General features: G+C 34.4%; 1 protein-coding gene and 1 long non-coding RNA gene across 4 annotated transcripts; both read left to right on the top strand.

Annotated features, from left to right (window-relative positions):
• Nucleotides 1-1,426: 1,426 nt before the first annotated feature.
• Nucleotides 1,427-13,950, top strand: LOC120088256 (NEDD8-activating enzyme E1 regulatory subunit AXR1). 3 transcript variants are annotated; one of them, XR_005484884.2, is made up of 15 exons: nucleotides 1,459-1,671; nucleotides 2,275-2,447; nucleotides 2,810-2,973; nucleotides 4,215-4,325; nucleotides 4,878-4,957; nucleotides 5,153-5,303; nucleotides 5,376-5,469; nucleotides 9,822-9,910; nucleotides 10,829-10,902; nucleotides 10,987-11,149; nucleotides 11,671-11,756; nucleotides 12,636-12,719; nucleotides 12,823-13,003; nucleotides 13,243-13,489; nucleotides 13,575-13,950. XR_005484884.2 is itself a non-coding variant. In XM_039045410.2 (14 exons), exons 1-14 carry the CDS (start codon nucleotides 1,634-1,636, stop codon nucleotides 13,324-13,326), a joined length of 1,572 nt encoding a protein of 523 aa, XP_038901338.1. In that variant the 5' UTR covers nucleotides 1,427-1,633; the 3' UTR covers nucleotides 13,327-13,950. The 3 variants fall into 3 exon arrangements, 2 of the variants coding, with proteins under 2 accessions (XP_038901338.1, XP_090162081.1); XM_039045410.2 differs by having other exon boundaries at nucleotides 1,427-1,671; nucleotides 13,243-13,950; XM_090305955.1 differs by lacking the exon at nucleotides 1,459-1,671 and adding an exon at nucleotides 1,680-1,819 and having other exon boundaries at nucleotides 13,243-13,950.
• Nucleotides 13,951-20,302: 6,352 nt separating this feature from the next.
• LOC150033295 (uncharacterized) lies at nucleotides 20,303-20,860 on the top strand. Its single transcript, XR_016524028.1, has 2 exons — nucleotides 20,303-20,557; nucleotides 20,662-20,860. It is a non-coding gene; the product is annotated as an uncharacterized LOC150033295 (long non-coding RNA).
• Nucleotides 20,861-25,637: the final 4,777 nt, after the last annotated feature.

Here is a 25,637-nt window from a genome sequence, read left to right as displayed (position 1 = left end):
TACAAGGTTGGTTCTATATCCAACGTACGCAATGGCATGCACAAACATTGTAACTGATTACGCAATGAGTATTCTTAAGGAATCAGAATTGATGTTTAGAACATATCATGTTTCTTCGATGGATATGCATATAATTAATGTGGACGATGGATATTTAGGGGGGGTTGATTGATCTTCGTTCAGGGACATGTACGTGTATGGAGTTTAATTGCCTCGAGATCCCATGTTCTCATGCAATATCTGCAGCGACTCTGAGAAATATTATGTGCAAAATAGTTTACAGTTGAGTGTGTGCTTGCTGCTTAGGCCGAACCAATCTTCCCAGTCGGACACGGTCAAGAATGGGTTGAAGATGTTGGAGATTTTGAACCAATTCTACCACCGCAAAAGGTAGTAAGTGTAGGTCGACATCAAACGGTCAGGATACCTTCAATTGGAAAGGAGCCACGAAAAATACACAGATGTACACGATGTGGTTAGAGAGGACATAACAAGAAAACGTGCAGGCAAACATTGATAACACTTGACACTGACCCATCTAGACTAAACAATATGTAATTTTCGCTTCGTTTTTCTGTACAACATGTAATTTTAGCACCAATTATATTCTGTACAACACCAATTATACTGTACAATATGTAATTTTAGCACAAATTTACCTAAACGATCGCTTAATTATTTATTTGTTTAGTTAAATGTACAACACCAATTGTATTCTACAAATTTAGCACAGATTTATCTAAACGATCGCATAACAAAACCTAAACGATCATTTAACAAAAACTATATGATCGCGTAACAGTTAGCTAGACGATCGCATAACAAAGCCTAAACGATCGTTTAACAAAAACTATACGATCACGTAACAGATATTTAAACGATCGCATAATAGATATCTCAACGATCGTATAACAAAAACTAAATGATCGCGTAATAGTTAGCCAAACGATCGCATAATGGATCTCTAAACGATCGCGTAATGATTAGCTAAACGATCACATAACAAAACCTAAACGATCATTTAACAAAAACTATACGATCGCATAACAGCTATCTAAATGATTGCATAATAGATATCTCAACGATCGTATAACAAAAACTAAACGATCGTGTAACAGTTAGCCAAACGATCGCATAATGGATATCTAAATGATCGCGTAACATTTAGCTAAATGATCGCTTAGTATTCTCTATACGATCATTTAGTAATTCTCTATCCGATCGTTTAGTAATATTTAAATGCTCGCTTAAAGTATTTGTAGAGGCGCGTTCATCAAATGGTCTGAAGGTTTTTTAAAAATTTGGAGTAATTTTAAAATTTCGCACAAGGAAAAGGTAGTGGTAGAAAAGTTTTTAGAAAAAGGTCATTGGTAGAAAAGTTTTTCGATTTTGAATCATAAAACCGTATTTTCCCTTTCTCCTACTTGAGAGCAATTTTGACATTTCACGTACCCATTTGTCATAAAAGTCTCTGGATTTAAAAACTCATCCTAAAATTCTTCAATCCCCCTAATTTTATCCTATTTTTGGCAATTTCCCCTTCTTCATCAGTGTCTTCACTGCGTCGCTCCCACGCGGGTTTAGAAAGCTTCAACAAAGGGAAAAACGATACAGAAACTTTGAAGCAAAGAAAATGGCGGAGCCCAAAGTAAAATACGATCGCCAACTCAGGTTCTGCTCATTATCTCATTCCTTGATGCTGAACTTCTGTTCATGTTCCCATACTTTGCATCTATCTTCTTTCTCTGTTTTTTGCCCTAACTCTATACCAGTAGTATACTATTACTCCAGCGTCATTTCGTTTGTACTTCTTCTCTCGGTAATTTCTGTTTAGGTTTATTTGTTTTTTCGTCTACCGAAAGAGAAGAACCGCAAATGTGTAAGAACAAGTCCGCATTTGGCGTAACACTCTCCGCAATTTCTTGGCGGCATAGTTACCCATCAGCTGATTAACTATTGACATTCTGTTTTTCTCGATAGGAATTGCTGGAATTTCCGTGTTTTCAGATTTTTTTTTTCTTTTATTGTACATAAGTATTGCTCAACGATATCTAAGTTATTGTAGTGAATTTACTTCCGAGCTTAGGTTTTTCCCACTTCCTGGCGCCAACTTGGTTTTTATGAAGTATTGCCCCTTTTGAGAAATGGGTTATGTAGAGCATTTCTATCTTTCTTTTTTTGGGACAAAGTTATCCGTTTGAAAACTTGTTCGACTTACTTTAATCATCTTTATTACCTTTAAGTTCTGAACGCTTTTATCCCGTGATATTGTAGGATATGGGGTGAACAAGGGCAGGCAGCCCTTGAAAAAGCGAGTATTTGTCTTCTCAACTGCGGGCCTACAGGTTCTGAGACTTTGAAAAATCTTGTTCTTGGAGGGATTGGAAGCATCACTATTGTTGATGGTACCAAGATAGATGAAGGCGACCTTGGCAATAACTTCATGGGTAAGTTAGTACTATGTCACTATTGCTTTTGGCAATGGACCCCTTATTTGTTACTGGTAATTGCCTATGGACCTACGAATGACATTTTATCTTAATTTAACCTGCTCAATAAATCTGAAGGTAAATCGATCATACTGGAGTACTATCGAAGCATTCAGGAATTGCCTTTCTGAAATAACTTTTTGAAAAATCATTTTGTCAACAATAAAATGAATCTACTCTCCAATTCTGCAGTCCATTTGTATGTGAATAATTTACTGTAATACTAATTAGTACTTTTGAGCTATGTCTACTTTCGTCGGGAAAGAAAAACATGAATTGTCAACTAACCCTTCCCTTGTTTTGTTTGATTATTTATCTAGTGGATGAATCAAGTATCGGACAGTCGAAGGCAAAGTGTGTCTGTGCATTTCTTCAAGAACTAAATGATGCTGTAAAAGCTAAGTTTATAGAAGAGTATCCAGAGGCGTTAATCGAAACAAGGCCATCATTCTTTTCACAGTTTACATTAGTAGTTGCCACACAGGTTCTGTTATATTCTTATTATTTTATTGATGTTGCTTCTTTTTGCTGGAATTCTTGGTTTTTCTCACGCTTGTAACCTGTCATCTTTGTCTCCTTGGTGCAGTGGATTTTGATATCACTCAGATTGTGTTGTATTCCTTTTAGTTACCATTGTGAAATTATTATTATCATTATTATTCGTAAGAAACACAAAGTTTTCAAGGATGGAATACTTTTGGATAGTTTGGGAAGTGGCACCCTGAAAAAACTGCATGAACCTTGATTAGTTCAAAGCTTTCTTCCCAATGATAAGTTTTGCCATAAGAGATGTTTTTCTTACTTCCATACAAATTCCTCGAATCATAGATTTAGCAATTTGACCCCAAACGGTTTTTGCTTCCCCTCTAAAGCCGTGGCTGCAAAGAAGAGCGGAGATAGTTTTATCCCTGTGTGTACGGCTGGAGCCTCAACAATAGTGGAGAGTGCACAAAATCTCATTGTCTTTTTTGGGTGTTGTTAAATTAATTCACCCCTCTTGTAAAGATCTAAGGGTTGCTTTATAGAGAGTGGTTCAATTCTTGCTTGCGGTTTTTGGAAGATCTAAGTGGTCACGGTTTATTATCACTTGTTGGGCTCTATTTTGTTCTCTTGTTGGAAGGTGTTTGGGCATGAAGCCGGAATTTCTTTTCCAGATTCTTGGTGTTGGTTCTTCCAAAGCTTCTTTCATCGGATTTTTAATTTGTGCATTGTCGATGAGTTTTTAGTCTGCTCTTTGTTGGTCTTTTGTTGGTTGATGATCTTTTTTTGGGTTTTGTTGGTAGTTTCGTAGTAGCCTCTGCTTTGCAGTATTTGAAGGAGGCAAGTCGATTGTAGTTGTTTGTAAGCTTATCTCTATGTGGTTGTATTTGTTGTTTGCATCTTTTCCTTTTCTCATCTTTTGAGAGTGTATCTTTTAATCTTTTATTCCTCTTTACTACATTAATGAGAAGTTGTTTCTTGTTCTCAAAAAAAATAAAAAAAATAAAAAAAAATAGCGAGTTTTTTGGATTACTCATGCCCTGTTATTTGTTATGGTATTAAATTTTTTTCTAAGATTTTGATGGGAAGAAAGTTTTATATGGGGTAGTTTTTAAGGATTTACTTGTATCTATGGTATCTATGTTACAAGTTTATAACTTTGTTACTTGTATGTGAGGTAGAAACTTATATAGCTTTTCACTATCTTAGATTGCCCTTTTTAATGGACACTTTGAATTTATTCAGTTGGTTGAGGAGTGGATTGTGAAGCTAGATAAAATCTGTAGGAATGCGAATGTCATATTGGTCGTTGCACGCTCTTATGGCCTCACTGGGCTTGTCAGAATCAGTTTAAAGGTAAAGTATTGCTAATGATAGTTCAATTTCCCAACCTTAGGCAAACTGTGATCAATGGTAAAATTATATTATACACAGAAATAATCATGTGTTATGCATAAAAAGGGATCAAAGTATTTATAATACCATCTTAGGAAAAAAAAAAAACTGACTGACACACGATAGTTGACTAATCTGGATCCTTTACTAGCCCTTCTTGAACTTATCATTTTCAATTGTTATGTGTATATACCTGATTTGTGGCTAAATATCAAATAACTAGTTGTGAAGCTTAGCTTGAACTTGGAGATATAGAGGCTCATGATTGGGAGCTTTTCCAGGTCGAAATGGTAAAATGCTGACCCAAAACAGCTTAACTATGACTTCTTTGAGCCTGTGTGTAAGCTACTTAATATCTATTGGGGTCTTGTCTGCCACAAAATTTTCAATATGGTTGCACTTACACGAACAGTTTCGATTTTTTAAATAAGTTCTTCCTACACGATTGCAAAAGATAAAATATTGTATGTAGTCAAGGGTGCTAAATTAAGATATTTTATCTATGCATATCAGGAGCATACTGTTATTGAATCAAAGCCTGATCATTTTCTGGATGATCTCCGGTTAAATAACCCATGGCCAGAGCTGAGGAGGTAGAGTTTTTAGTCACAGCCTTTCCATCTTTTCAATAGGATGGATTTCAAATGTGAATATTGTCTGTTTGTATTAGTTTTTGGTCTATCTAAACTGTGAAATTTACTATCAAGTACGACCATTGGTTGGAGAACTGTGAGCATAGAAGTTTCATTTTTTCAAATTTTGATATAGCATGTACTCACCTCTGACAGGTTTGCTGAAACTATTGATCTCAATGCTCCTGATCCTGTTGCTCACAAACACACCCCATACGTTGTTATTCTTGTCAAGATGGCTGAAGAGTGGGCCAAAAGCCATGGTGGTAGTTTACCATCAAGCAGAGAAGAGAAGAAAGCATTCAAGGTTGCGTTCCCTTTGGCTTTTTGCAATCAGTGATTTGTGATAGTTACTAAATTGCTGGCTCGGACATTGTAGGATCTCCTCAAAGCCAAGATGATTGCAACGGATGAAGATAACTACAAAGAAGCTATTGAAGCTTCCTTCAAAGTCTTTGCTCCTCATGGAATCAGTAAGCAGGCATTTTTTAAGCATTTAGGCTAATTGATCTAGGAATACAAACGTGCTCCTGGTCTTAGATATTGATCTGTGAAAGATGTTCTCTCAGTTACTCCTTACTTGTTGTGTAGTCTTTCCTTTTGGAGTTGTCTCACATCCTAGGTCTTTTGTTGAAATTTCATCCCTTTTCATCAAAGCATTGACTAGAAGGGTCCTCTTCCCTGAAGATGAAATTTGGTTGCAGTTCTTTTTAAGGCCTAATAAGACTCTAGGTCAAGATGGGTTATTTGCTGAATCATTTAAAATATGTTGAAATACTTGCAAGCATGATGTTATGGAGAATAAAGATGTTCCAAGATTGCTTGACAGTGGTGTCATTCTTGTAATCCTCAATTGAATTTTCAATTCATCGGTCAAATCGGATATGTAATTATTGGAATAATTGTTGGAGACTCAAATGGTGGATATGCAAGCATGATAACTTATATGCTGTTCTATATCGCCATGAATCTAGGAACTTTTACTCGCATCGTATCATTTGGTCTATGTACCGGAACTGATAACATTTGAGATTATGCAGGATTATACACAAAATATCCTCTTTTGGCTCTCTCTTTAGCCCTGTGTCTCTTATCCTTAGGAGGTCTTCCTCCACTAGCAGGTTTTTTCGGAAAACTTCATTTATTCTGGTGTGGATGGTAGACAGGCCTATATTTCTTGGTTTCAATAGGACTCCTTACGATCGTTGTTTCTATCTACTATTATCTAAAAATAATCAAGTTATTAATGACTGGACGAAACCAAGAAATAACCCCTCACGTGCGAAATTATAGAACTCCTTTAAGATCAAACAATTCCATCGAATTGAGTATGATTGTATGTGAGATAGCATCGACTATACCAAACCCGAGCAATTCCGTAGAAGGTTGGTTCTGAAATGTTCTTCGACTTCTTCCCTCATTCTCACTAATGCTTACAGAAAATCATTGCTAAGTCCTGATAGAATGCTTAAGATGGCTCTCTTCAACCATCTCCATCACCTAATTTGCTTTCGTTGGAAATCATTGAGTTTTTCCCTATGGTTAATGAGCTTATCATATTGATGAATAACAAAGAAATAGAAAGAGAGGTTTTTTTCTTAATAAATAAGGCCTAGAAAAAGCCTTTGGTAAAGTGGACCTGTACTTCTGAGAAAATCTCCAAAGCTAAGAACTTCGGTCTTTGCTGGGAGAAGTGAATCTTTGTTTTCATTTCTTATCGTCAATTGTTCGATTATCTTTAAAGGTAGGTGAGGGAAGATAAAAATTTATGGTATAATTGGACTGTGGATTCTCTCTCTTTTCCTTATCGCTAATTGTCTGAGTTGATTTCTTAATAGAGAGGCTCAATTTGGCTTAGCAGAATGATCTATTGTGGGCTCTGCTATTCTTGGGCAGAAATTTGGACACCCTTTCTGGCATCTCCCCATCTTGGTCATCCTTTAAATGGTAAACCTGAACCTACTCTTCTTGGGCTTTTTATTGGGAAAAATTGAGAGCAAGCTCAAGTTCTCTTACTAAAGCTAAATCTTCTAGATCTTCTGATGCAGCAGAAAATGTATTATGCCAAATCCATAGCGAAACAAGGGAAGTCCATCCCTTAGAGTTGAAATATATTTAAATGTAAAACAATAACGGAATTACAAGATGAATCAAGTTTTCGAGGTACTTGGACCCTCCAATCTCTTGAGATCACTCTCAAGCCCTAATCCATTCACCAAAAATATTCTCCCATCTCCTTCCCTACTTACTGTATTTATAACCAAAACTTCTCTAACGAACTAATAACTAATATACCCTTAATATCCCTCTAGTACCATTCCTGTCATATTGATAGGCCATAGAAAATTTATATTGAAAGGCATGCCTTTGGATAGTGGTTTTCTGATAGAAACCAAATGTATTTAAAGATAAAAGATAACCAAAAGGTACTTGACCCTCCCTCTTTTGAAAATTCTCAAGGCTTAAATCACTCGCAAAAATATTCCCCCCTTTCTCATTCTTCACTCCCTCTATTTATAACCAATATCCTAACAACTCCCCTCACTAACTACTAATATATCTCAAATAATGTTTCTGTCATTACCTGCCCCTCAGACACACCTCGTCCTTCAAGGTAACCACACCTTGTCCTTCAAGGTGTGGTTAGAAAACAAAAACAACCCACTAACCCTTTCTTTTTGCTGGCCAAAAGCCCACGTAAAAGCAACCTACTGAGCCAGCCAAAACCCAGTATGGTATTATAGCCACATTTTCTGTTTTTGTAAAACACTGGGCCTCAAATAATTCATTAAAATCCAGCCCAAAAAATGATTTGTCAGGCCACTTTCTTCTAGAATTTTCTTCTTCCTGACAACCCAGGGCTTTACTTTTTTTTCTTTTCCCCCTTCACGACCAACCATCCTCTTCTTTTGCTGTCAACATCAACACCCCTCCACAAAGGTGCGAATAAGCATTCACATCTACTGCTGCATGCTAAGAAGCACGAACATGGACACAAGACACAACATGACACGGCATGGCTAGATGCCAATTTGAAAAATGCTAGGGCACAGAGATATTGGGGATATGCTTTTGTATTATTACATTTTTAGGATATATATAAATCTAACATAAAATATGAACTCCACTAAAAAAAGCATAAAACGTTAAGTTAGTTAACAATAGTAGGAGATGAAACATTAGGTTTCTAATTTCAATTTTTTTCTTAAATCTTTGGTTAAAAAATGGGGTTTCCTTTTCTTTTTTTAATAAATTATTTATGTATTTATTCTTTAAATCTTAGTTGATGGAAATTGCAATATGACCAGCTTATGGAATGATCATTTTATTTTTCTCGAGGAACTCATGAAGATATCAAGGACAAGATCTTGAAGAAGGTTCCTCATGTGGTTCTGTCCCTGGATTGGTTTACCAGGTGCAAAAAAATGTCACACATTTTCTCTTTCTGCCTGTTTGCTAGCGAAATCTGGGAGAAGACCCTTCCTGTTCTTTCATTGGTTCGCAGCTATTCCAGCTATTCCAACTATTCCATGATCTTGTGCATTGAAAGACTCCTTTAAGTTTCCCACAGTAGAATATTCAAAATTTTGAAACATCTTTTCATGGATATTATTATTATTGCTCTTACTCAAATTCCATCATTTGTATTTAGAGCTGTACAATCTTGTGTCAATTGGAAGTTGGAAAGGAAAAATAAAAACAAAAAATAGGTCTTTCTTTTAAGTTGGAGCTGCTTGTTTAATTTTTCTAGCTCTTCTGAGAGTTAAGTTTCATTTTACATGGTCCAGCTATTTCAGAAAGTCATGGAAAGGCTTGTGGAATATCACCCCTTATTGTACCTAAATGTTGAACTCTTAACTTTAGAAAAATTCGAACATATACCATTTTGAGAATGGGTACATGGACATCACGGACACCATGGTGTAGTACACAGAAAAGTCATTATCAAATAATCTTTCTTTCTTCCGGTGGCATCCTACTCTTCAAAGGCCTTTATTTAAACATATGGAAAAGTCACATTCCCAAAAGTGTAAAATTTTTCATATGGGAAGGGAATTCAGCCACAGATGCATCATACCACAGATATTTTGATAAAGAAAGCTCCCTGGATTGTGTCCGCCCCAAGTTAATGTGTTCTTTGCCATAAGAATAGTGAGTCCATTATGCACCTTTTTGTCACTTGCGATTTAGCTTGCGCTTTCTGGAACAAGATATTGGTCGCCTTCAACTACCACATGATCTTCCTCAACAAGCCTCTCATCCTTCTCCTGACACTAGTCTTTGGTCATCCTTTCAGTAAGGAAAAAGCGGTTTTATGGCAATTTTTCAGTAAAGGTTTTATTTGGAACAATTGGCTTGAGGGAAACAGATGCATCTTTGAGGACAAAGCTGTAGAGTTCTCATCTGTCTTTGAACGTCTTACATATATATCTATCAGTCTATCACATGGTGTAAATTCACCTCATTCTTTTGTGACTACAGTCATACATCACTCACTGCACAATGAAATCGTTTTATGATATCATGGCATCACATGCCTTTTTGTAATTTCATCTTAATTCTTATCAATGAAATATGTTAACCGTTTCTCATATATATATATATAAGAGACTGGGTTCAGTTTCAATGTAATTACAATTGTCAATTGGAGTGTTTGATGGTGTATTTTAAGGTTTCTGTTCAAATATCTATCGTGGAGTTCGGTAGTATTCGCAGTATTAGTCTCAGTAGATCTGTTTTTTTTTTTTTAGTACCTAAAAGGTGACAGATCTATTTAGATGTCTACATATATGAGCCCTATTATTTATCATTTTCTTCATATCAGGTCCAGATCTGAAACAGATAGTTGATGATAGCTGTGCTGAAGTTGATTCTAATTCATCGGATTTTTGGATATTAGTGGCTGCTTTGAAGGTTACTGAAAATTCTGTACTATTACTATAGTTCTATCTCTCATGAAGCCAGATTTTCTAATTCTAGAGTTCAACTTGTTACATTCCAACAATTGATCTTCTTAGGTGTTAATTCTAGTTATGACAATCAGACTTGTAAAATACTTGAGGTTCTTAAAAGTGACCAGTTCCCGCCATCTTGCTTAACTATCATATTCTTCTAATGCATATGATGGCTAGATATTTAATTGATGAATTGTTTGGAAATTGCTTGATTCTATTCTTAACGATCCTTAGGGTTTGGAGGATCTTCTTGTGGATTTACTTGTTTGTTCTCATTATCCCTTTTGAGGGATAAGGAAATTCAAGTATAAATTCACTTGAATTAACATGCTGTTAAATTACACAAGTAAATTTAACTGCACTTCTGATTTATTTCCATCCTCCAAATTTTCAAAATATATTGTGAAGTAATTTTGTCATTGAAATTTTGAATCAATAGTACATTTTTATATTATTATTATATTAAACTAAAGACTTAAAATTACTGATTTTAGGAATATTATCAATAATAATTAATAGCTTAATATTTATTTCTTTTTATTGATAAAAATATTGTAGGAAACAATGAATTGAAGTATGTTGTATGCTGCTACTGCTATTCTTCTCTTTTGTATAGAATGAAAATCATTTTGGATTCGAAGTAAAAGGACCTTGAGTATTCTTAAAACAGTTGGCCGTTTAACCATATTATTTTAATCCCTGACCTTTGTCTCACTCTCTCCTCTGTTTGTCATCTATCTGTTTATTAAAGCAAGTACTAATTTGGCAATTCCAGTACTATCGTAGGCATTATCATAGGCATTACTTCCAAACCTTTAGCCTGAACTGTATTTCTCCTTTTTTCTTAAAAATGTTTGTTCACTTTCTTTCTCTGCAGGAGTTCATAGCCAATGAAGGAGGTGGCGAGGCACCCATGGAAGGATCAATACCAGATATGACATCTTCAACTGAGTTAGTGACTCAATTTTCTCGGTAGTACTGTGAGATTTAACTAACTGATTTATTGACTGAAGAGTTGGATTCTGCCTTTTGTAGGCACTATGTTAATTTGCAGAACATCTATCAAGCTAAAGCAGAGGCTGACTTTAAGATAATAGAGGAAAGAGCAAGGAACATTTTGAAAAAAGTTGGCAGAGATCCAAATAGCATCTCTAAGACGACAATCAAAAGCTTCTGCAAAAATGCAAGAAAGCTGAAAGTATGCACTATTATTATCATTATCCTAAGTTGATAAGGCAGTGTCCTTCCAATTTAAAGCTGCCATTTTCCATGATATTCTAAGAATCTTCCTTTTGAAAAGCCTAATTATGATTTAACAATCATGACGTGTCTGTGGTCAGAGGATTTTTAAGTTTATTCGAGGTGGAGTTTTGGATGTATCACAGGACAGATTCTTCTCAAACTGACTGGATGTTTATCTTGTTGAAAAATTTTCCATTTTTTGTTTCTTGATAAATTAAAGAACTACCTGCCTGGAATCCACCAATGTTTTATTTTTTATTATTATTATTTTTTAATTTCTCCTCATGTACAAAGCTCCCTTGGCTCAGACAATTTTTGCGTGGTATGATTGTGTAGTGCATTATAGCTGAATATATTGCTCTCAAAAACTTTAATCTACTTCAACTGAGGCAAATGAATGGAATAGATGAGATGCGCCTACTAATGCACACAGATACAGCTGTATTTTTTCTAATGGATTAAGTGAAATTTTTGTAGGTTTGCAGATATCGTTCACTTGAGGATGAGTTCAGTTCTCCATTCTTACCTGAGCTACAGAAGTATCTAACTGACGAGGATTTTAGGTGACACTAAATTAGTCAAAGTGCTCCTTATGTTCATTTCTGGTTATATTTTTACTATATTCGGTGGCAAAATTTTTACTACTTTGTATTCAAATACGAGAGAGCATGAAATCAATAGTCTTAGGCCCTGTTTTGAAAACTAAAAAAAGGTGGCTTTTAAAAAATCATTTTTGTTTTTAGAATTTGGCTAAGAATTCAACCATTGTACTTACGGAAGATGCAAAGCATTGTAAGAAGTAGGAAGGAAATAGGCTTAATTTTCAAAAACCAAAAGCGAAATGTTTACCGAAACCAAAAACCAAAAACGAAATGTTTACCGAACTGGGCTTAGAAATTTATGGACTTCATGGTGTGCTTTTGGTTCTGTTCTCAGAAATACTTACATTTGTTTATCCTTTGTATTTTTCCACAACAATAAATAAATAAATAGATTTATTTATTCAGTGGTGTATAAACTATTTATTGTTGATCTTAAATTTGGATAACTGTGTTACATCCATGTTTTTTTACAAGTATTTGTCCTTTCAACATCCTTGTGCTGATTCTGGTTTATTTCTTTCTGGTTGATAAAGTTGTTTCATGAAATCAATTGTACCAGGGAGAGTTGTCTCTTGTCTGATCACCATTTCATTATCTATTTAAGCATCCAAAATTACTGCAATCAATTTATTTGTTGCATATGATGGTTTCGTTTCTCTGCATTTGTTTACTAAAGCTCTTTATATATATGTGTGTATATATATGTATTTATTTATTCATTTTAAAAAAGAAGTAAACGCTAATCTGCAAAATGTAATGAATTGAAAGGCGTATGTACAGACATCTTACTAGCCAGTACAAATAGCTGCAATCTATTGATATTGCTTCCTCTTCTTCTAGTGTGGCAGTTGGATTTTATCTTCTGCTTCGAGCTGTTGATCGCTTTGCTGCAAATTACAACAGTTTTCCTGGGCAATTTGACGGGTAGTGCCTGATGCTGATTTAAATGGATTTTGTGTTCTACCATTTACCACCACTTATTCTTCATTAATGATGTAGACTTTTAATCAATTGAGATGTCTTGCAGTGGGATCGATGAGGACATATCTCGATTGAAAACTACTGCCGTTGGCCTACTCAATGATTTGGGTTGCAATGGCTTGACCTTATCAGAGGACCTCATTAATGAGATGTGCCGATTCGGTGCAGCAGAGCTCCATGTAGTCGCTGCCTTCACAGGAGGAATTGCATCACAAGAAGTAATCAAGGTAAAATTCAATACTTTCTGGGCCTTTTCTTCTATGTCTTGCAATGGCTGTATTCGATGTCAACTGAATTTGATATGTTAAATTACAAACCTAGTCCTTGAATTTTGAAGTTCGTGTGTTTATTTGGTTCCTGAACGGTTGAACCTTTATGATACAAAATTAGTCTGAATTTTTTAATTTGTTAAAATTCACAGATCTACTAGACATGAAATTGAAAGTTTGTATTATCTTTTCTTCAGCTAATCACCCGACAGTTTGTACCCATGTCTGGAACTTTCATATTCAATGGCATCGATCACAAGTCGCAGTTGTTATCGCTCTAGTGGCTTTGGAGCTATAAAATATGGCACATCCATCACCTTCTCCCCAATACCACCTCCAGTTCTGGATTTCCATTTTCCAGATTCGCCTCTCTTTGGTTCTCATTGGCAGGCAATACACTTCTTCACTGGAGGAGAAAGAACTCACTCCTTTGTTGGAGCTATGGTACATTGCATGATTTTTACTTGGTGCAATACCCTTTGTTGATGAAAAGGTTCAATTAAATCGAATTTCTTACCATATATTTCAGAATATCATTGCTCTGGACGTATTTCTGACTTTGCAGTGGGAGAGGAAAAAGGATTACAGGAAAGTTTCTGATGACTATATCTTATTTCTATCTTGACCTTCAATCCTTAGAGTATGATCCTTCAAATTGCCTCCTCTCCTGTGTCTTTAGAATCAATCTTGGTCTCAAAAATATTATCGTCATCGTCATCATTTTTTTTGAAAAACATAATTATACCCGTGATTATTCTGAGCTGTTGCAATGTTATTTAAGGAAATTGTTGCACTTGCACCTACCAACGCATTGGGTATTAAATATGTATATTTGATTTAACATATTGCTTTCTATTTAAAATTATATTGACTTTTAAAACCCATTAATCATGGGGTATTAATAATTCTTTGATTTCATAGAACTTTCAACTTGATTGAAGAGGTTACAAATGTAGGAAAATCATTTTAAAAGATCATTTGGACGTTGACAAAAAAATATCTTTCATTTTAAGTAACGATTGTTTAGTAGTTATAATAATGGCATTAAATAAATGTCGCATATGTCATTTGGTTACAATTATCAATAGATTTTGACCTAATCAATCATTACTATCTTCCAACTTATGTTAGTTGAACTATTTTCAAAGTTTTACGATTAACTTTTAATTAGGTAATTAAAAATAATGATCGATGTAGAATTTTTAAAGTTAATTTTGATAGGAATGGAAAATGAGAGAACAAATATATTTCTTCAAAGTTTACATAAACTAAGCCCAAAATTTATATATAGAAATGGAAATGGAAACACTAGACGAAGAGAATAATTTTATAGTAAAGGGAAAGGAAGAGGGCATTATAGTGGAAGTAGACAAGGCGGTGGGTAGATAGGGATTCATTTATGGGGTATGCAATGGAGATGGGAGAATTGCTCTTCAAAAAGAATGGTAAAAAAGTTTCTCCCACACTTCAATAAGGGGAAGCATATGATTCTTTACCGACTCCAACTGCCAAACATTTATGACCTTCCAAATATGGTGGGGACTAGATTGCAAAACTTTTTTTTTGTTTTGTTTTTTTGGTAGTGGAGGGGTTCCTCAATTTCTTTTTAACTAATTTTAGAAATAAGGATGGAAGAAATGAATGTCATCTTGATGATTATTATTGTGCACTCGTTTCCAAAATACGAGGTGGAGTGTCTACCAATATCACTAAGTCAAACTCACTTTAGTCAAAATGTTTCAATTATTTTCATAAAATTAATATTTGGCACTAATAAATAGTTATTGTTTGTTGATAGCATATATTTGCTAGCTCACTTTGGTTATTTAGTCTTAAATTTTTCTAGCATATATTTGTTCATATTAAGTTATTATATTTTATTAAAAAAAAATTAAAGGTTTTAGTAAAACAATTAAAACTTAGGTCATGTTTACCTCAAGGGAAACATAATAAATCGATGGTAATCTGAAAAGTGGACCATATTTGATTACAGTTATTGTTATTGTTTACTTGTGTTTCGTAATCGTAGTGAAATGTGAGACCCACTTCCAAGTTTGTAATCAAAGACACAATCTAATTGAGGTGCGAAGGGTGATCAATCTGATTCATTTCAAAATTACGTGGACATACTAGCTGTTATTATTATCGTTAATATTATTGTAACTGTTACAGTATGATAATTAGTAACCTGTCATAATTACTGTTATTGTTACTGTTACCGTTTGTCTCTAAACAATAATGGTGACAATCAATGTGATAGATTCACAATTCTAAGTAAATGTAATAAAAAAACAATCCAATTACGTTTGCGATTGTGACTCATTACGATTGATCTATCAATAGAATCCTATTACGATTATACCGATTTTTATTACGAATTAGTAAATGTGGTCTTAGAGAAAAGAATTGAGGTTGCATTTAATTTACTAATAGGGTGGGAATGAGAAAAAAAATGTGGGATCTGCTTTATTCTCATTGATCTTGATTTTTACCACAGTCAGAAATGAGTACACAATAACACAAATATATTATTTGATTCATTCATTTTGCATCTCCATAGTTAGAAATTGTGTGTTGGTAATATTTATTTATGTCATATCTCTTAGGTTGTCTCTGCATTCTTCTTATTTGACAAAGGATTGTTTTTGGAAATGTTGATTGTACAAAATATTTTACTCATGTGAAAAATCTTGTATGTAGTATTTTTTAAGATCTCTTGTCTTCTTTATCTACAAATGATTTGGAATCTAGGGTTGTCCTTCTGTATGTCCGTTGTGTATATTTAAAGACTATTGAACTGTGGTTGTGGGTTGGTCGTTTTCACGAGAAATATTGAATGCCATTATTGTGTGAAGTATTTGTCAAAAGTATTGTGTCCTTCTTTGAAGAGAATGTAGACTATGTTGTTGTAAGGTTGGAGACATTCTCCAAGTTGTTTGTGTGCTTAATTGATTGATATCTTGAGAAGGGATTCTCAAACTTAAGGGGAGCCTAAGCTAAACGAGTCGGGTGGTCTTCACTAGAGGAACGGATAAAGATAAGTGGAGGAAAAGATAAAGATCAAGTGAGAGGGAGTCTCACAACTCAAGGAAAGTTTAAGTCTTATTGAGAGGGAGTCTTAACCTTAGGGGGGAGCCTAAGGAGTTCTTCACTAATATCATTACTTAGGAGGAGCCTAAGTCACCGAGAGAAGGAGTCTCACATCTAAGAGGAGCCTAGGTGAAATGTTGAGTGATTAAGCTCCACAGGGATCACTGTAATCAAACTATAGTTATAGATAAGTACTACGTTGTAACCGTTTATCATTCATATTAGTGGAGTTATCTTTCCTGAGCAACTGCCCCTGAAATGTAGGTGGTATTACATCGAACTGGGTTACTAATCTCTTGTGTTACTTTTGCTTCTTGTTTATTTCTATTTTAATGTTCTGTGGAATGCTATGATATTGTTAGTAGCAACGTCTAACGTGTAGTAAGTACTGCCTTCTTATTTCCATCCATCTCCAAATATATGCGGAAGATAAAACAATAGCAAGCATTTCTTGATTTGTTTAATCTAACCACATTTAACACTCCATAAATCTATGAGTTCAAAGTTAGATTCAATTGATTACTATAATGGCACCTTTGTACAAACTTAGTGCATGTTTAGGAGTGATTTTGAAATTTCTAAAATCACTTTTGTCATGTTCAAAATCACTTCAAAACATGTTTTTAATCACTCAAAATTAATTTAATATTTAATTTTACACTTTTAAATGTAATTTTCATTTCATCAAGATTGGTCTTGAAATAAAACATGTTTCATAGTAATTTTTAATTATTTTAGAATTACTCACAAACATGCTCTAAGGCAACCGAACAAAGCATGACATGCTTCCTTTGCAAAAACGACTCTCAGCTTGCCAAAATAAAACAAGTTCTTAATAAGAGGGAATAGTACTTTGAATGATATTGAAAGTAGAGAAGATAGAATAAAAAGGCTATATAAGTGTACTGTCACGGATCAAAGATCGTGACATGCGTGGTGAGACACGAGTAGGCTGGTTAGTCCCAAGATACGTTTATTGGGGCATGCGAAATAGCGACAAACAGAGTATGTGCCATAGGCATATGCCTATTCTAGAGTGACTATGATGGATGGGCATAATGCTTTAGCACCACACTGGTCGGGAGCTATTCTCACTCCCCTAATAAGCCTATGGGAGGGTGAAACCAATCCATCTCGAGGATAATATAGAAGGCTTACCTCGGCCTAGGGCAACCGAGGTGTCGCACGGGAGATGTCGCGTGCACAAGAACTCTAATGCTGTGATAGTACACTCAGAACTTAGATACGGTCTAACTTAAAACGGTTCTTTTAATGGAAATGATAAATCTTGAAATCTTGCTCTCTCTTGCTCTCGTTCTTGTTACATGGATTTTTTCCTCCTAGTTTTCTTCAATTCCATGGGTAGATTATTTTGATCATAATCATTCTAGCACTCGCTATTGTAAAACAATATGAAAAAAATGTCTTCTTCCTCTTGAACTTTATGCATAGGTTATTAGATCAAAACTACCTTCGCTCTTGCTTGGTTTGCTATGTTTTGACCTTTTTTTTTTATTTTTTTTATTTTTTTTTATTTTTTTAATCTTATGCTTTCTCTCGTCCAATCTACCCTCAAAGAAAATAACATGATTCACCACAACAAAGTTTTCATAGATAGACTCCTCTTTAAAAACATACTCAGATGTATTCATGGTGCATTTGAGACTGATTTTTTGAGAGGGTTAAAAGTTTTATGATAGGTTAAAAAATTGTTATTAAATATATTATAATAACTTTTGAAATACTTGTTCATCTCATATCGTTTTAAAAATCAGTTCTTTACTAACTTCGAGATTCTTGTAAACTCAAAATTTACTTTTTATTAAATTTTTAATTTTTAGTTTTTCAATTTTCAGTTTTATCCTTCAAAATTAAGATTTATTTTATACCTCTTAACATTTTTCTCACATAACTAAAATCTATCCCCTCATTTTTCATAGTTTAATGTAATCATTTTTTAAAATTATACCATATTGATTTTCTTTTTTAAAAAAGTTTTTTCCCTTAATACTTAACAATTAATATGAAACTGAACTGATATAATGTTTGTATTATAATCTCAAAATTAGAGATTAGAAAACAAAATATAATATTTTTAATAATTATTTAAAATTAAACCTTCAAACTTATATAATTATAATACAATCAAGTTTGAGAGTATATTTATAACTACCACCATACTGAGATGATTTTTGTAATTTGGCAAAAAAAAAAAAAAGAGATTGTGATTCCTTTGGTTACATTTCAATTCATTTATATTTTTATTTCGATTCGAAGCCCATTTTGATTGGCTTCGCTGCCGTTCTTATTATGTTTTACTTTTTGACAATAATGCCTTTATGATCATAAGCCAGTTTGGAAAAAAGTGGCAGAGGCATAACAGGAAAATAATTCTTAGTAAACGGCAGAAGACTCGGCTTTGGGAAAGTGGCCCATCATTAGAAGGTTATTTACAAATTTTATTTTTAGGAGCAAAATTTCATTTTTATCCCCAAATTTTGTGTTCAATTTCTATTTTAAAATCTTACACTTTGTCTTTTAAATTTGTAAAAACGATCTTTTTAGTACTTAAATTTTTAAAAATTGATACATATGATCGCTAAACTTTTAATTTGACCATTTTAATCCAAAATCTTTCGTAAATAAGTTTTAAAAATCCCTCTTTCTATTTTCTACATTAATTAAAAGTACTTTTATAAATAAATATAAATTAAAATAAAAAGAATATCTTTTTCTCTCACTAAAACTACCCACAGTCGGCCATTGTTAACAGTAAAGCCAACCAAACCCCCTTTTCCCCTTATGATTGATGTAAATTGTAGCCTTTATAATTTATAATGCTTCCTTTTGGTTCAAACCTTCAATGAGCTTTGTTCTAACTCAAGAATCACCACAACCGTCATGGATGTAAAGCTTCATTCTCTGTTTCTCATCTTCAGGTTCAGGCCTTTGCCTGAATTAACTCTTATAATCAACTTCTAATTCGAAATTTTTGTCGTTTCGTTGGCTTCTTCAATTTATTAAGGCTCTTCCGTCGATCTTCCAATTTGCGGAATTGGTTGTCTATTTGGGCTACGAAACGATTTGTCCGGAGGAGGGGTTTCGAAGGAGGAGGAGTTTGGTGGCGGTGGATGAGAGAGAGAAGGAGACGATCGAACCTGGAAATTTTTTTAATTTATTTTAAATTAAAAAAAAAAGGAAAGGAGGTAGCAGTTGCTGAAGGTTGAAGGTTGAAGGTGCAGAGGCGATGGGATACAGTGGAAGAATGGTGGAGGGAGGGGAGGAGAGAGAAGGTAGAAAATGTGAGAGAAAAAATATTTTTTAAAAAATTTAAATATATATTTAAAATAATTAAAGAAATACTTAATTAAGGTAAAAATAGGGAAATTTGCATGAAAAAAATCTAAGGTCCAAAATGGTAATGACCGAAACTTTGAAAAGAAAATGTCAAATACTTGTTGATGTTATGATCATGTAAAATTACAATATTGTCTTCGCTTTCTCTTGATTTTTTTTTTCTTTTTCTTTTCTTCTCCTCGCTACTAAGCTTTTTTTTTCTTTTTTCTTTTTCCTCTTCTTTTCTCCCTCTCTTTTATTCTTCCGCTGCGTCGTCTTCTTCTTCGATTTCTTCTCCTCTATACATCTTCTTCTTCTTTTCCAATAGGGTGAGTTCACATGAGCAACTCTGACACAACAAACTTTAATGAACAAGGAGCGAGAGAGAGAAGAGTGATTTTGTGAGTGAAAAAAGGAAGAACGAGACCGACGAAGGCGAGAGAGGGGAAAGAAAACCCATAGTTCCATGGATGTTCGCATGGATCATCAGCGAGAGCAAGACCGAGAGTAACGAGAGTGGGATGCTTTTTCGCGTGTGCATGAGTATATTTTAGTAATTTCACCCAAATTTGACGCCAGCAAAGAGTCATTTTTTACCCAATTTTTTGATCATTCGTACAAATTTTCCTAAAAATAGGAAGAGAGACCTTTTAAACTTATTTAATAAAAGTGAAGGACTAAAGTGGCCAATTTAAAATCTTAGGGACCATATGTGTCTATTTCTAAAAACTTACAGATTAAAAAAATAGTTTTCCTCTAAATTTTGAGTTTGATTTCAATTTAATCTATGTAATTTAAGATTTGAATTTTATTTAGGGTTGGGTTGGGTTAGAATTTTTTTTGTTGGAATGAGTTGAAAATTTGATTTTGGGGTCGGTTCTCGAATTTAGGAAAAATAATCCTGGGTTGGCCCCTCAACCTCCCTCCCATCTCAATCTCAACCTCATTCAACTTCACACTCTCTCGCCAAGGTCTCCTTCTCTATCATAATCTCGTCTCTCACGGTTTCTCTCTCACTCTCAGAATCTTTCTCACTCAGTCTCTTAATCGATCACGGTTTCAATAGCAGCTTCAATCTCTCAACTTGTCAGACTCTCACTCAGTCTTCGATCTCTCGATCTCTCACAATTTCAATATGTTCTTTATTTTCTTCAACTCTGTTCTTAATTTAGTTTTCTTCACAATTTCAGGTGGAGTAGAGGTATAGACACACCAGATGCACATAGTGATGTTCTCATTCAAGCAGGCGCCCGGTGCTTCATCTCTGTTCTTCAACTCCGTTCTTTATATTATGGGTTTCTTTGTTGGATTTCATGTTGTAATGTGTGGGTTCTTTTTTTCTTTCTAGTCTCCTCTAATGAATGTTTTGCTGCTGAAATTCTTCTGTCTTTATTTCTGCTACTTTCAACTTTTAGTTCTTGCTTCTTTCATTTTGCTTATTTGAGAGTTTCATCCCTTGAGATCAAATAGAGGTTGTTTTACTGGAAAATTGACCAAAATGACCTACTGAAAATTTCATTTTGTTTTTTTGTTACAATGAAAATGATGTAAGCATGATTATATAATTACTCTTATACCCCTTATCACCAACCTACCAAATTAATTCACATTTTCCACCTAAAATTAATTTATTCAAAAACCATCAATAAAAAATTATTCACCAAATTTGTTAATTATATAATTACTCTTATGCCCCTTATTAAATTCCCACTCTCAATTTCAACCACCAACCTATCAAAATAATTCACATTCTCCACCTAAAATTAATTTATTTAAAAATCATTAATAAAAAAGTATTCACACTAAAAATTCTCCACCAAAATTGATTTGTTTACAACCCCACAAGATGTCCTCTTCACCAAATTGTTTCCAAAACAAAATTCGTCAAGTCCAAAATTTGTATTTCACTAAGTAGTAATTTTGTATCGTAAGAAGATATGTATTTCATTTTTGTATGTATTCTCAATAGTTCACTCATTTCTGGTAAAATTGACAAAACTAAATGACATTTTTGGAGTTTGATTTATGCTTGCTTTGTTGATTTTTTTTTAATAATGCCCTGCATTTGATATTTATTTATAAATTTATTAAAAAAATTAAGAAATAGCAATTTTTTTTAAAGATACCCGATCGTGTAGAAAACAAATGAGTTCAAATTACCCCGTCGGGCTTCACGGGGAACAAAATAAATGTTGGAATAAGTTTGATACCCGACCGGGCTTCACCGGGTATTCACCGGATAGAAAGAAAACAAGTTCAAATTACTCGGTCGGGCTTCACCGGGAGCAAAATAAATGTTGGAATAAGTTTGATTCCCGACCGGGCTTCACCCGGGTATGGAATAAAATGATTGACCCCTCACCGAGTGACCCGACCGGGCTTCACTGGGTCTTTCTCGGGTCTGGGCCTGGTAGAGTCAACCTAGTCCGGCCAAGCGCACAAAAAAGCATGATTCTGTTTTTTGGCCCGGTGTTCTACCCGGTTGAGTGGACAACCGGGCCAAAAAACAGAATCATTTTTATTAGTTTTTTTAGTTTTTAGTTTTTATTTTATTTTTTCTTTAACTACATTATATTAATATATTTTTTATATAAATTGTAGGAAAATGTCTCATGTTTGGATTTGTTTCGGTGGCATTTGGAATGAAAGGGAAAAGGATTACGATGGAGGAGAGTTGCGAGGGTTTGACATTGAGTTAGACACGACCTATAATGAATTTCTAATCGAAGTTTATAGGATAAGTGGTATAATGTCAGATGAGTATAATCTTGTTATAAGATGTATACTTCAATTGAGATCCAAAGCCCTTGCATTTGTAATTCAGAATGATGAAGATCTACACGCATGGGAAGAGGTCTCAGTAATACCTCTTTACGTATCCACGCTTCCAAAGTATTCAACAAATCAAGGATTTCATCCAAAAAATTCATATGTCCGACGAATTGAAGAAATCCCTTTAACATCTAGGCTAGTACATTGGAAGATGGAGTCGGATAGTCCATTTTCCCCCATACATTTTAACCCATCACTTACTTCGTTGCCTAGTAATTTGACGACTCAAAACTTAGGAGATGATGTAGACCAATGCCAATATTTCAATTATTGGTCTTGGAGGGAGAAAGATGATATAGAGGAACCTAAAATTAATACCCACCATACACCTCATGCAGAAGAATGAACAATTGAAGACTACGGAGGCTCGTCACATGCAGCGGGTCTTAACTTATCACATCCTTCTAGTAGCATAATCATCATGTCAGGTCAATCTTATTATTCTGAAGATGTGCAAGTTGGTGACATATTTATATCTAAGAAGGATTTAAAAATGTGGTTATCTATGTTAGCAATTAGAGGTAACTTTCCGTTTAGGGTGAAGAAGTCGACCACAACATTATACAAAGTTATATGCTTAGTTGAAGAATGCAATGGAGACTTCGAGCCGTTAAATCGAAAAATTGTGAAATATTTAAGATCTCTAAGTATGACAATGTCCACACATGTAGAAATGAAATATTGATTAACGATCATAGACAAGCTTCTAGTTGGGTTCTCGAACATTTAATTTCGTTGAAATTTGAAGATGTTAGTTGTTCATATAGACTGAAGGACATTGTGAAAGATATAAAACAAAAGTATAGTGTGAGTTTAAGTTACAACAAGGCATGGAGGGTAAAGGAAGAAGGTTAATGCTTGTTTGGGGGTCACAAGAAGAATCGTACAAGAAGTTATCCCTACCCGGTCCTACATGCTCCCTTTTTGGTCCAGTCCACCCGCCCTTTCGCTTCTGGATTTTGGCCAATCCTATACCCGGTTGGGACTGGGATCAAGCCAAAATCCAAAAGCGAAGGGTGAAACTCCCGGTCCGACCGTACCCTTCCCAGTCCTAACTAGGCGCCCTCTACCTCTACCCGATCCCGATCGAGTCTCCCATTCCCCTCCCCCTACTCGATCCCAGTCGAGCCTTTACAAGGAGTCCCCGCTTCTAGATTTTGGCCTAGTCTAATACTCGGTCGAGCTCAACTGGATTTTGGCTCGATCCAATACCCGGCCGGGCTCCGGATCGGGCCATATACCAATCTTCCCCGCCCGATCACCCTCCTATTAAGCTTAGCCACCCTCGTATGAAGCCCAGCTGGGCGCCCCCTACCCTTACTCGATTTTGCCCCATTCCCCCTCGTTCTTTCCTCTCTTTCCCGCCCATACCTAGTCGAATTATACATGGACCAGGTCGGTCAAGCACTGGGCACCAATCTTTCCTAAATCTTCCCCAATCTTCTCCGCCCGGTCACATACTTAGTCACCTTTGTATGAAGCCCGACCTGACGCCACCTACCCCTACCTAGTTTTTCCCCCTTCCCCCTCGTCCTTTCCTCTCTTTCCCGCTTATACCTGGTTGAAATATACATGGGGGCCTGGTCGGTCTAACACCGGGCGCCAATCTTTCCTAAATCTTCCCTAATCTTCTCCGACTGGTCACATACTCAGTCACCATCGTATGAAGCCCGGCCGGGTAAGACCAATTTTCGAAAACTTATTTTTAGGCCCAAAATTATTCAGAACACGTTGAACATGATGTTTTTAGGAAAAAAAAACTAACATTTAACATAGATCTAACATAGATTTCAAACAATCATTTTATAGCATCTAATATAAACTAATATTGAGTGAAAAAAATGAAAATCCATATCTGATTAGTTGAAAAATCCCAAATAATCTTCGATGAAAAGGAAAATGGCAGGGGAAAATAGTGAGAGTGAGGGTTTGAGTCACTTTTGAAATGTGAAGAGCATTACAGTAATTTTAGTAAAAAAAACAATCTTTTTAAAAAGGGTCTAAAATTCAAAACTAAAACTTCAAAAGGGTTATTTTTGTCATTTGTCCTTGTTTTACCCTTCAGACTAGTTTTAGGCTTTGGTTGAGAGGAAGGAAGGAAACAAAAAGAAGGTAAAAAAAAGGGGGGAAAACACACACAACCTGAAAATATTTGGTTGGATTGGTTGGGTTGACTCTTCAAAATGGAACCAAACGGGTTGAGATTTGACCAACCCAAAAATTCACAGTGGTCCAAAAAATTCCCACAACCCGACCTATGTGCACCCCTAATTTTTTTTTTTTAATTTGGTCATTAGGTTTGAAATTTATACTTTTAATTTCAATTTTTTATTAAATACTTATTTCTGTCTTTGACGTTAATGCCTATTAGTTAATTTAAAATAATTATGAAGTAAAAAAATTAAAATTATTTTAAATAGTGATGAAAATAATAAAAGTTAATTAATTATAATTCTTTTAATTCTTTTAAATAATGAATAGATATTAAACTGAAAACCAAACGTATGTATTTAGTGAAAAAACGAGGTGAAAAGTGTAAATCTTGAAACCTAGAATTAAATTGATAAAAAAGTAAAATATAAAAGGTAAATTGGACCATTTTGAAACTTAGAGACCAAATTGAAATCAAACTCGAAATTTAAAGACTAAATATAACATTTTGAAATCTAGGAACCAAATAGAAACTAAACGAGAAAACCTAGTAACCGAAAAAGTATTTCCCCCAAAGTTTTGCAATTTACCATAAAAACCTGCTAGAATTTATCCAATAACAAATTGTATGCTTTATTCTAATTTTTATTTTTTTACTTATTAAATTAAACTCTAAATTTCAATAACCAAATCTTGAAGTAAATAGTTAGTCTAAACATAACTCAATAGATTAAAATATAACTGTCAAAATGAGCATATCATAAAATTTATAGTATCACCTTCAAAATTAGAGATTTAATTCTTTCACTTCACATATTATAAAAAAAAAAAAGAAAGATTAAATATAACTATAATTTCGTATTCTCGACCAAAAGATTAGAATTGGAATATATTTCTTTTGTTTAAGTAATTAATAGTAATAAAAAAAAAATTTGAGGGTACTATTGTACTTCAATCTTTGGGGAATTAGGGAGAGAATCCCTCACTTTAGTGCTTTCAGCTTTGGGGAATATTGGGTAGAAAGATTGAAAAAGGGATATGAGGGAAACAGGGAACAAAAATTCCTATTTGTATAACACATTTTTTCAATGCCCATCAACTTTCTGTCCTTGAAAAAAAAAGAGAGACAGAGAGAGAGTGAGACATTTTGACCTTAACTATCTTTTGGCATGTTTCAAAAATA

The sequence above is a fragment of the Benincasa hispida genome, chromosome 10, assembly GCF_027475165.1.
Source record: "Benincasa hispida cultivar pf3 chromosome 10, pf3_genome.v1.1, whole genome shotgun sequence".
Classification (NCBI taxonomy): Eukaryota; Viridiplantae; Streptophyta; class Magnoliopsida; order Cucurbitales; family Cucurbitaceae; genus Benincasa; species Benincasa hispida.
The sequence above is the reverse complement of the archived record's forward strand: the minus strand, read 5'-3'. Positions and strand labels throughout refer to the sequence as shown.

What these genes read in the sequence shown, in the direction of transcription:
- LOC120088256 (XM_039045410.2), top strand. Translation starts at nt 1,634, where the DNA reads ATGGCGGAGCCCAAAGTAAAATACGATCGCCAACTCAG. An exon ending in CATTAGTAGTTGCCACACAG is followed by an intron (nt 2,974 to 4,214) that starts GTTCTGTTATAT and finishes GAATTTATTCAG; the next exon opens with TTGGTTGAGGAGTGGATTGT. An exon ending in CTAACTGACGAGGATTTTAG is followed by an intron (nt 11,757 to 12,635) that starts GTGACACTAAAT and finishes CTCTTCTTCTAG; the next exon opens with TGTGGCAGTTGGATTTTATC.